The sequence below is a fragment of the Nesoenas mayeri genome (genome assembly GCF_963082525.1).
Source record: "Nesoenas mayeri genome assembly, chromosome: Z".
In the NCBI taxonomy this organism is placed as follows: domain Eukaryota; kingdom Metazoa; phylum Chordata; class Aves; order Columbiformes; family Columbidae; genus Nesoenas; species Nesoenas mayeri.
In genome coordinates, this window is record NC_137542.1 from 48,615,619 (window position 1) to 48,628,535 (window position 12,917).

General features: G+C 38.1%; 1 protein-coding gene across 1 annotated transcript in view; it reads right to left on the minus strand.

Annotated features, from left to right (window-relative positions):
• Positions 1-751: 751 nt before the first annotated feature.
• The window catches only part of RNF180 (ring finger protein 180), a gene marked incomplete at its 5' end in the record, with an annotated part of 73,837 nt that continues 61,671 nt past the window's right edge, over positions 752-12,917 (minus strand). Inside the window, one exon of the mRNA XM_080362479.1 lies at positions 752-972. Within this exon, the coding sequence (XP_080218605.1) occupies positions 758-972 (215 nt within the window). The 3' untranslated portion in view covers positions 752-757. The remainder of the gene's footprint in view (positions 973-12,917) is intronic.

The window sequence follows — 12,917 nt, forward strand, 5'->3', positions numbered from 1 at the left end:
TTTACTGAGGTTAGCGTCCCATGGCACCATAGCCAGCAGGCCTGCTGCTTGTCCTCCATTAGCTGTCTTGCGGGGTCCAAACACACTCATCTAGATGGGTAAAAGACGGTACAGCACTACTCTGGGAATATGCACAAAAACAGTCCCTTTGATTCTAGGCACGGAATACAGCACATCCCTACAGTAGAACGCTGACAGGTCTATCAGTGGTCAAAATTTTCCAGAATTTGGATTACACCATCGAAACACGTCTGATGAATGTCTATATAATGCATGGTGCAGCACTGCAGTGCTTACAATCTCGTGTTCCTGAAAGCAGCGTTATTGGTTTTATATATGAGAAACCAAAGCAGCAGTAAGTGAACAATGTGTGTCAACTTAAAAACTGAACCCCAGAAAGACTCAATGGATCATGTTTTGCTGTAGTTCACAGAACTCTCCTAAGAACAAGTAGTACTGCATATTTCAGCTGAGTAATATGTTATACATTAGGTGTACATCCTATTCCCACCGAAATCAAGGCACAACTTCCACTGAATGAAGTATGATCTGGATTTCACATTATATTTGGAACCAAACTCAAGTACTTTGTCACGCATAGCAGAAGTGTCAAATAGCCTCACAGCATCCTTGATGCAGTCTATAACAACTCTGATAAAAACGCAACATCAAGCAAACATTTTGCCTTCTTCAAACTTTTTCTGTGCACATTGTGGTTCTCATGACTGCTCTCTTCTTTAAGTGTGACTATTACAGACTAAAAAGGGAAAAAGAAATAACAAAGAAAACAGAACACAATAAATCCTATTACCCAGTTGACTGAATAAATGTAGATTATCACCATGTCCATATCAAACCGCCATCCACGGCTATCGTCCTCAAAGTCCATGTAGTCCATCCTGTGAGCAGCATGTGGGAAATGCCTCCTTGTTACAGTATCTGAGCGTCTTTGAAAACCTGTTGAAAAAGGCACTAGGAGATAAAAACCTTTATAAAAGCAGTGAGAATGAGTTAAAGAAGAAAAAAAAAAAAGAGAAGTTAACACTCCTGCCCCAGTTATTTACATAACAAATGGAAGCAGGAAATCTCACACCTCACTGCTTGGTTTCCTCACTTTGTTGGACAAGAAGCTCTCTGTGGATTTGATTTTGAAAGATTTAAAAGGTGACTCTGTCTTCCATGTCTGGAAGCATTCCATGTCATGGAAACATTTGACTGTTCGGATTTGGCACTCTCTGTTACAGTAAAATAATGCTATCTGTTTATGTTACCCAGACCTCTCTTTTGGTGCCTTCTTCCACTGAATTTGCTTCAGTGATCTAGAAGTGAAAGGCTACATATACTGTAATAGATTAACCTATTGATCTATTGATTTCTGTATTCCCTAAATCTACTCATCTGAATTCTCCAGTAATCAAGACACACTTGTATGTGTACACACATATTTCAACAGCACAAATACATTTTAATTCCTGTTTCCAGTATTTGAATTTTTATTTTCAAAACACTCTTCTCAATAAATCCACCTTGCTTTAATATTATGTCTCCATGTGAAACATACCAGGTTAAATTTCAGTTTTTAAATTACTGTTTGTATGCTGATACTACCTTAAAAATATATAGACAGATGCAAACACAGCCTTTCAAGTGGAAGTTTCAAGTGGAAGTAAAGATCCTGTGACCCCAAGAATGGCCTGAGTGTGGGGTCCTGCCAGAAGGTCCTTCCTCTTTGTCCCTCCCCTGACTCCTCTATGTAGTAACAGAAGTACCATAGGAGCACAGTTCTTGCAAATGTCAAGATGAGAGGTTAGAGACGTGTCTGTGCAACTGTGATAGACAACAGGTTGTGGCACAGGGAAAAGTCTGGGAGCTCCACTGCAAACACAGAAGATCTGTCCCATTCTGATGAAGGATAAGGAAGAACTGCAGTCGTAGTAGTCTGGATTTTCATTCAGTTTTCAGGTAAATCTCAATCTTTATGACACATTCTTTGATTTTTGGAAAACAGGTCTTTGCTGAGCTGCCCAGGCTCTTATCCTCTGCACTGACATCACGTCTTTTGGAATCTCAAGGTGGGTATGAAGTGTCCCCTTCAGTGTGCACCGCTGCACACCGGTGTGTCTCAGCGTGCATTTCTCAGTTTTAATCTACTACTGTGCTGCTTCTTGTCCAGCTTAATTAAACCTTCCTGAAGTTCCTCAGTCTTCTGTTTTTGACTAGCATAAACAATTGTGTATAATTGGTTTTCACACACCAGTAATTTTCATTTTAACATTCTCAGACCTTATTCAAGATAATTGAGAAATATATTTTTTAAAAGGGTCCTAATACAGAACTTTGCTAGAATTTCAACATTTTTCCTTTTCAGTGGTGGATATTGGCTGTTTCTTTGTAATTTTTTTTCTGAATTAATATTTTGCCCAGAACTTTTACAGCACAATTGTTTTCATGCCTTCCAAAGAAAAATATTTTATTTCTTTGATATCCTTTTTAAGATAGTTTATCAGAGACCTTCTGACTCCAAAATATATAAGTAAACCCATTGTCCTGTTCATTTAATGACTGCTTTATTATTACTGAGATACAGAAATTCTTTCTTTGGAGAATCACTCTTGGTTAGACATCATGATATCACTGCATTTCATTTTATGGTTTACTTTAATGGATTTTGGATTAGTTTGTCACATACAGGTACTAGCTTTCTAGATCTGCATGCATCAGAATATCTCTAAAATTATTTATCTTATTTTGGAGATTATATATGAAATCTTCATGCTAGTGATGATGTTTTATGATGGTTTTCAGTGACACCAGCTGGGCCAAGATTTGCCCCACAGCTAATTATGCTATACTGGCTCTAGGGAAAAAAAAAAGTAAAAAAGTCCAAGGATTTACTTTTAAAGTATCTTAGATTACAATACCACAAATTTTATGCAAGTGCATAAAACCTGCTTAAAAAATCTGCTTAAAGGTGCCAAAGATCTCTTTAAAGTAGAATACTGACCTCCTTGTTTTTTATGTTATGCTTTAGATTATATTTAAATCATGTTAATTTAACAGTATTTTCAATTAATGAAAAATAACATTAGTAATTTGGTAAAAAATTTCTAAAAAATTTTAGTCTTCTTTAAATACCTTTCTGCCAAAATGCTAATTTAAAAACTTACTTCAATTTTAAATCTGCATTTTTCTTAATTTATATTCTAACTATTTTTAAACATTATTGTCAAATGGATTTACGTTATGTTCTACTTTTTAAATTTAATTTGCAGATGCCATTAGATTTTATCACTAATGCTATATCATTCACTTTGCCTTTTTACACATTTATTTTAGTGTGCATTATCCTCTCTGGAGGGTCTTAGTCAAGACTGTAACTCATGTTTTATTTTTGTTTATTTCTATACTTAAATACAAAACAAAATGCTAAAAGCTGGTTTTGGATCAATAAGGGTAAGCAGGGAACCATGCAAATATGTAGCTACATCAGTTTTGACTTGGTAGCCCTATACACCATGTGTAATCCCCATGGCTTCCCTGAGCATGAGTAAAGCTATTGAAAGTTGACAGCCAGTTATATGGAATAGATTTCAATTCTATTGCTGAAATAGTCTCTTTTTTACTGTGGCAGAATGCAAACCCCCCTCTCTCCCCCTCCCTCCTTCAGTATGGAAGGAGTAGGCACATCTCCCTCTCTCTCTGCTACTTGAGGCTAACAGCTTCTTTTGTTTGGCCCCAGAGCACCCTGGCCAGGGCCCTTAGGAGAAGGGAGTGCTGAGGCGCCAGGAAGCCGCTGGGCACCTGCGGCCAGTGTGGGGGATGTTTAGAGGCTTCAGGGGCACCCACAGCCAGTGTGGGGGTGCAGAGAAGCTTCTAGAATGCCTACAGTCAGATCTGATCAGCCAGTATAAAAACGGGATTCTCGTCGAGACTCTGCCCATTGTCGCGGGTGTCTCAGAGTACAAGCGCGATGCTGCCGCCGAGAGCCCCCTCCCCGGGGTGGAGACTCTGCTTGCCTTGCTGCCACGGGTGTGAGTAAAACCCCTTGCAGGACTGCGAGTATACTTATACTTTTCGTGCACATATGCACGTGTAACTTTCCGTGCTCAATATGAGCACGTGTAAAAGTAATCCTCGCAGAATCGCGGGTGTATTTTCCTTCCGTGCACATTCGCATGCATACTTTCCGTGCTTAATACAAGCACGTGTACTTTCCGTGCACATTTGCACGCGTACTTTCCGTGCTTAATACAAGCACGTGTAATATTCCGTGCACATTTGCACGTATAAGTAAATTAACCCCCGCAGGATTGCGAGTGTATTATAAATTTACCCTCGCAGAATCGTGAGTGTGCACTTTCCGTACTCACTACGAGCACGTGTATCCCTTTAAAATAATCCCACACCGTGTTTAGGCAAGTGTGTACTTCTCCGGGACTCAGGGACGGCTCCGGCATTGTTTTGGGTGAAGCCACGTGCATGCACACTGTGGACCGTCTGTTGTATTAGTTGCTGCCCCTTAATAATTTTCCTCAATTGATATCCGAACCTGTATTTAAGTCACTTTCGGAGTGCTAAAACCCTGTTTCTCACCAGTTTAATAAAAGTTGTTTTGGACCCTGTTGTCCCTTAAACTAAACTCGGGGTGCCTCCATGACATTTACCATCCATAAATTGATTAAGCTTCAGCTGAAAATGTCAATAGTACAACTATTTTGTAAATGGAGTTCTAGGACTTAACAGATGTTAACAAAGAAGAACTGTTTCTTTTCCCTTTAGTGTATTATGAAATAAACTTGTGTACAGTACTGAAACCAAGGATCAGATTTAGAAACCCTATATAATCATTGTTAGGGAACAGCCTGCCTTAGCTTACTGAATTATTTGGTATACTGCTTCTTAACAGAACTTGTTTAGAAACTTCTTATATAGAACTCACTTAGCATAAGTAACTAAGTTTGCTTAAGCCACCAGCTGTGAACTTCTGAACTTTCTGCCTCATTAAGCAAAAAGAGAGCCCAGAACTTGTTCACGGAAGAAAATAATGGAGCTTTTGATTGTCAGAAGGAGCTACATCCCTAGAGACAGGTAAAAGGAATGGAACGGTGCGTCTAAAAGAAGATGAGAAACAGAAGAATGTTTAGGTTATTGCCAAGGACTTATTTTTCTCCCCAGCTGCAGGTGCAAATTAGCAACTGAAGGACAGAATTGACTGACATCGAGTTGGGTTTGTCAAAGACAAAAAACTACCCACAAAGATAAGAAATAGGCCACCTGACAAAAATGAAGGGACGCGATGAAGAACAGGAGACCCCAGGCTCCAATTTTGCATTTGTCCCAAACTGATGCAGATGGTTGGGAAGCTTAGATTGTAAGGGTATAATTTCCCAGGGTTTTTTTGCTCAGGGTCCCCCTTCTGGAGGCACCCAGCTTGAGCTGCTCTCTATGCTGTGCCTTGCAAAGAAATTATTTATTTAGTAATACTTTCTGTAATTCATCCCGAGTCTCTGCTTTGGGAATCACAGAGAAAAGAAGCTTCCTTAACATCATGCACAAAGGTTACTGCGGGCTCTGTGATCTATACTATGACTACTGTCTTCAATAAATTCTGACCTGAAAAATACCTTCAGATCTCTGTCTCTACAGCTAGAGTGGAAATAAGTAATGTCTCTGTGTCTGGTTTTAGCCCCCTGAAGATAGAAACCAAGAGCTGTAGAGTTTCTCAGAAACTGTACAGCAACATGGAGTAGAGATTTGAATTATGAAGCAGAAGAACTGAGGGAGCTTCAAATCACTTCTACTGTATTCGCTCCTTTTTAAAAAATAAACTGTATCTTATTTGATGAGTATGGTCCCTAAATAATTTCTACACAGGCGTGTATTTGTTAAAACAAAAATTTTACTTAACTTTTTGGTGCATGCCTGTATTGCTATACTCTGAACAAGAATTTCCTCTCAAATCACATGAATATGCATAGACAGTGCCAGCAGAGTCTGGCAGACTGTTAGTGGAAACCTGCTACTAGATAACAACAACAATGTTCTGTGCAATTCACACTTTTGTACTCACCAAAGCATGCAAATCAGAAAGTATTTTCACCACAGCATCAATAGGCACATCTCTTGCATGTGTCCCTGTCAAAGTTTTTACAACCTCTTTTTGAGGTACTAGAAATACTCAAATAAGACTGCAAACTATTTAAAATGTTCTCCCAATTTTGTAAACTGACTGACCTCATTTTGCTATGACTAAAGGATATAAGATCCGAGATGGCAAATTGTACTCTAAAAATGTGCCCAAATGAATAAGATGCAAGCTATAACAAACACTTACATTGTAAGTGTTCATGTAAAAATAAATTACCTAAGAACATTTATTCTCAATCAGATGCATCAAGATCATTTTGATTCAGTCTCCTCTTTCTGATTATGAGGTGCAGCAGTTAGATAGAGCTACTGAAAGATTATAGGAAAAAAGGCAAGTACAGACTGACACCTTCCCATCTGTGCTCTTGCAGCAACCAGCACCTTAGGATGCCAGTGCTTTGGAAACTGTGCTCAGAACAATGTGTTAAAATGTCATTGATAGGACTTTCTTTCCCTATATGTGTTCCTGCATACTTTTGAACCAGATCTCGAATCGCCCCCACTTACTGCACTTTGTGTCCCTTGGTGGAATAGTCTTAGAGCAAATAAATTTATTTCCTTTCAGGTGAAACTAAACCAGACATGAGCTCCAAGAACTCTGATGTGTTCCAGTAATATGCTCTGACCACTAATGGGCATCCAGCTCTTGGGATTGGAAGTAAGTTGCCACTGTTCCCTAAAATGCAAGTGTGGATATCTGGCCCTCAGTGTCAATTGTTTTGCCCTATCTATTATGGCTGATATAATTGTGAATGTAATAATGCTTCTGAGAGACAACAAACAATCTTTCCTAAAACATCTTTACGCCACTCATAATTTTACAGACCTCTTGTATCTGTTTTCTGTAATATCCTTTCCAAAAGAAAAAGTTGTAAATTTTCTTTGTCTGGAAAAGCTTCCATAACTTGACCTTTCTGCATTATGCTTCACCCTGCTTCATCCTTCCTTGAGATGATGTAATCTAAAATTATATGCAAAACTGGAGATGTGGGATCACCACAAATCTAGATAATGACATAATGTTTTCCATTGTGTTATGACTCTATTAGTTTCTGCATATGTTTTGACTATGGCTGTACATTGAATGTTTTCAGAAAGCAAATCACAGTATTACCAAGATCTCTTTTCTTAAGTGGCAACAGCAAATTCACAGCGCATCATAGTGAATATTATTATGGAGATTGCATAGCCTCTGTGGGCAACTGCTCCACCATTTGACTGTCCTCACAGTGACAGAGTTTTTCTTATTTGCAGTTTGAACCTCTCACATCCATTATTACTCATCCTCCTGCCATGCACCACTGTGAACAGCTAATCTGTCCTCTTGGTAGTCTCCCTGTAGGCATGGTAAGGTCACCTGGAGATCCTCCTGAAAGCCAACCCGTCTCCAGACTGAACAAGCCAGTTCCCTCAGTGTCTCCTCACAGGTCAGGTGTCCCAGGCCCCTGAGCATCTTGATGTCCCTCCACTAAACCTGCCCCAATTTACTCCCCTCTTTGCTATATTGATGGGGATGGGTGCAAAATCGTAGTATTCTAAATGTGGTCTGCTGAGTAGCAGGGGATAAAAGCTTCCCTCACCTACTGCTGTTCATACATCCTGCTCCTGTTCATACAGCCCAGGACGCTGTTGGCTTGCTTTGCTGCCAGGGCATGCTGCCAGCCCATGCACAGCTTGCTCTCCATCAGCATACCCAGGCCCTTTCCAGAGAGCTGCTCCCAGGCTGTCAGTGCCCAACCGGGCTCATTGCCAGGTGCTCTTCCTTCCCAAGTGCAGGACTCGGCATTTGTCCTTGTTGAATTTCACAAGGTTCCTTTCAGCCCATTTCTCCAGCCTGTTTATGGCCCTCTGAATGGCAGCCCAGCCACTGAGCCTGTCAGCCTGTCCTCCAATTTGTTGTTCTCTTCAGACCTGATGACAGCTTGGAGAAATGGGACAAAATTTACCAGCATTCTGTATTTTTTTCAAGGATGCAATGATTTTATACTGCTTTTACAAATGAGATATCATCCTGAGCTTCCTGCATAAACACCAGCCTTCTCCCATTTGCACATCATATGGCATCATATTCTGGTTACACTAATATAATAGCTAAGTTGCAAGATTTACCAGCGATAATGCACTATGAGTTCTGTATTTCCAAAAAAGAAAAAGGCATATATTGCTAGAGAGGTTCATGAAATGATGGCACTTATCCCGCACGAATGTCTGCAAACGTGTCCCAAGCTCTAACTCAGTCTCAATCCCTCCACCAAATTCAAGTCCTCAAAGCATCTAGTTCCTTCTCCAGGCCACGGCTACTCAATCCAATCACCATCCTTCTCAGATCCAGAGTTTTATTTTTTCTCCTCTTCTGGCATGAAAAACTTGAAGCTTCCTATGCTCCTGCCTGAAATATTTCAGCTCCACACACCTATTGCCTCAGAAGTCAAAGTCTCATTTTTCTTTTAGAGAGAGCCCTCAAATTCCAAACTCCTCTTGCCCCAGGATGCACACCAGACCCTCCAGCTTTACCATGCTAAAACTTCTACCATCACCTTTCAAGGTCTTTCTCACTGCAAAGTCCAATCACCTTCCCAAAGCTCCCTAAGTATCCTGCTTCTACCTTCCTCTCACTTTGTCTCTGCTTTCCTTGAATATGTCTCTGCTTTTGCTCCTCTGACTTCACACATGGGCTCCTACTGGCTGTCAACACCTTATATCCATGTGTGACTAAACGTACATGATGGCCCAAACATGTCTCCATTCCTTTTCCATCCCCCAAATCCAAGTCCTACTTTCTGCTAGCAGCTGGGCTTTAGAAAACCTGGATGGAAAATGTACTTCAGCTGAACATAATCCTATCTGAAAACATTTTTGTATTCACTGTGATGTCTGTCTTACTAGTTGAGGCTTTTTGCGGGGCTTTTGGTTTATATTTTAAAATCTGTGACAGTCTCAGAGGCATAAATTGTGTGTAAGCAGTTATTTGCACATGCATAAAATGTGATTTATTGAACTCAGTGTGCACGCAATGCAGAGTCCTGTACATGAGCAAATCAACAGTATACAGGCAATTTAGTGCGGAATAAACGGCAACTGCTTTTCAAAATGTCAAAGAACATTGTTTGCAAAGAGTCTAGAAAAGCAACTAATTAGTGTGGAAATGTGAAAAAAATGTTTTCTGAAGCCCTTTATATGGGACATAAGATTTGATTGCATAAGGGGAATTCCATTTTATAAGGCAGAGTTGTTAGAAATCACTGCTCTCCACTGTTACAATCAGCTTTTTGTTTTGTGACTTGTATGTCATTTGGCATACAAGAACATCACGCTATGGACAAAACTACGCAGAAATCCCCAAATGTGGTAATGTCAATAACTGACATACATTTCATCTGTTGAAACAAAAAGCTTATAAAAACTGCAGTACTACAGAATTGAGAACCAGCCAGGTAATTATTTTTGCTCATCCGTATTAACATAACTATCGGGACTTTATCTAAGTATCATGTCTACTATCTTAAAACTTTATAAATCCTACATGGTTCTTGTAAGAGAATATACACAAATGAACCCTAAATCACTTAGCAATTAAAAGAAGAAAAAAACCCCAAACAATACATATTCTATTCCTTTTTTTCTGTAGCTGTTCTCTGACTTTTTCTACAGAGGTATGTAACCAATTGTTAATCACGGCAATTAACACCCCTCAGGGCTTCAGGAAAGAGAGGAGGCAACTTCTCACTTTTTTTTCCCTCAAATTTCATTCAATCAAAATTACAAATATTTACACTTAACAAAGAGATCTGACAGTTTTACTCTGGATAGCAAATGAAGATTATACTTTTTCCATTCAAAAATAGCTAACTGGTTTTCAGTAAGGTTTATTTATAGTTCAAGTTTTCTACATGTTCCTTCCATTAATTTGAATTCCAAGACTTAACTATAGTGTGTTTGTCACAAATTAACAACGATATTCTGAATATTAAGTAAATAACCACATAAAATTTCTGAAGGTAATTATCTCTTGCTATTTTATAGACTAATAATCCAGCTCTTACCAATTAAAACACAAACCATAAAGCTAGCTAGTATATCTTACCAAACAATCAGAGAAAAGAGAACAAGCTTTAAAAATGAATGAAAAAATCCATAAAACCACACTAAAGTCACGCATACATATTTTACACTAAGCATTTTGCATAACTAACATTTTTGCTAATTTATTAAATATGAATTCTGATTAGCAGTTTTATGAGAAATATTCAATGACTACTGTGCCCAGTTCCTCTCATAAATTCAAAATAAAGCTAGAAGTCCTTGTGTTTTCTGTCTTGGGCTGTTTAATTCCCTGGAAGTGAATGAATCAAGAAGCAAGAGGACTGTGGGAGGGCAGAATGAGTTTAGAAAACACACTCTGTCCAAACATCTGTGATTATTCTCTAATTATCAATACTCACAATTACAAGCTAATTGGCTAGTTTAAGTGTTGGGGTGCATGCTAAATCAGGAGTAATTGATCTCAAATCACACAATGGAAAAGTCATTTGACTGTGGAAGCCCTGAAAGGAATTTTGATAGGCAGTATGCAATCACTTTTTTTTTTTTAATGTAACCAAGTACACTATTTATTTGCTTTTTCTTTCTTCCCCTAAACTATAACACAGTAAGTACCAAACAGGCAGGACATCACATAAAAGCTTTTTAAAATAATTTATAGCAAAACCTACTCTCCGACTCTAAAACCACTTTATTTCAAAATTCAATTAAGGGTGACGAAATAAAAATAATACAAAGATGAACAAAAATTAACATACAGTAACTGAAATGCATGTCTTTGTTTTTCTGGGTGCAAAGTAGCTCTGTGAATAAATGAAACATTGGATTTGTTAGACTGCCCTCTCCTTCACCACACCTGTTCTGTGTGCACTCCATATCGTTCTGATGACCGATAGTAAGAAATGAAGCTGCATGGTCTCCCTGTGAAATCATGTCAAGGATCCAAAAGAACATTTTGCACACATTCTAGATCATAAAATGTCTTCCTTTAATTTTAAAGGTAAGTTTGTTGCATGTATATTGATGTCATGCATATAGTTATGGTAATTTTCATATATTTGCCCTTAAGATGGCAGTTTGGAATCACTTTTGTTCTCATTTGCATGTAGTTAAACTGTATCTTAACAGTGAATTTAACTTGTGGTCAGCTTCTCTCCTTGCCATAACAGTGCACACAACGAATCTCAAACAGCAACCTTCAGTATTTAATTTTCCGTGGTGTTTGCACCACTAATCTATATGAAAAAAAATATTTTTAAAAGTATTCAGAATATTATAACTCTATGAATTGTCTTATTAATTTTTTATCTATTTTCCATCTGTCTTCCACTATCTCTTCATTAAATCTCTTGGTCATCATGGTCTTGAACTCTCTTCATCATCAACACCTTCTTCTGTTGTTCCTACTTTTTATCACTGATCATTTCTAAAAATCATGTCGCAAGTTTATGTTTTCTTTATGTTTATTATCTTCCCAGCTGATCAAATACTATATTTCAGCTGTCAGTAACTTTTGCTAAATTATCATAACAAGAGCTGCTGTAATGGCATCACATCCCTCTATTTTCATTCTTCCCTAGAACTCCTCCCTAACTACTTATATTCTTTCAGGCTCCATTTGTTCAGAGTGCTACCATACAAATTATGTAGAGGCAAAAGCTATTGACAATTAGAGGTAGGTTTAATATAATACGTCAAGATGACTGAATAAGTATAAAATAGCTTTAAAAAGGATGAAATACTGATGCTTGTCTCTAGTCTGTATGCTACTTGACAAATTGCTCAATTCTTTTTCGATTCTTATTTCTTGACTTGCATGATTGCTATATTTTGTTAAAAACCTATTAATGTAATACTAAAGATCCTTTAACAAAAACTTTATAGAGTATTGTCATACACTGCTGTCCACGAGTCTTTCAGTGCTTAAGGCATTAATGTAATGCAAATACTTTCTTAAAAATAAATTAATGGATTGGCTCTACTTGTCTTAAGACATGGTCAGTCTGACAGCATAGGTCAGAGGGAATACACAAGATGTGCATGTCAGGGCCTAACCACATCCCTCTGTAAGACAAAGCTGTGTACACCAAGTATTATTTAGTTTATTTGCCAATCTAGCTGTTTGGCCACATGCCTCCCATAATTCCTGCAGAGAAACTGGTAAATGACCTATCTTGGAGACATGCCATTGTCTTTGAACACATTCCTATTCAGCTTTAGCTTAAGTCAACCCAAAAAATTCTGACTTCCCATCTAGGCAAACAAAAGAAATATTAATTCCTCCAGAGAATGAAAAACACAAAGCACAAGACTGTATCTTGAGAAAGCTGGCATAGTTTTTCTGAACTTAAAGTCTTCTGATGCCGACAATATTTAACCACTTTTTAGGAAGCTGAACAATGTTCTACAGAAAGAGCTGTCTGGCAAAGCCTTCATACATGTTCAACAGAAAATTTAAAAAAAATTAAGAAAGAAAAGTTGCCTAAAATATTGTCAAGAAAGAAGCTATTTACAATTAAAAATACGTTTACAAACTGTTAAAAAAAATCTTTCCTATAATCCATCATTATAAGTGTAATGATGGTTATCTCGGACTTCTTGTGACATAATTTCAAACATCCATGTTTATCTACTCAGCTAAGATGTCTCTGAGATAACCTCACTTTACTCTGCTGCTTGTTCATCTCTTGCGTCTTTGAGAAGGTATGCTTAATCTGGCTCTGATATAA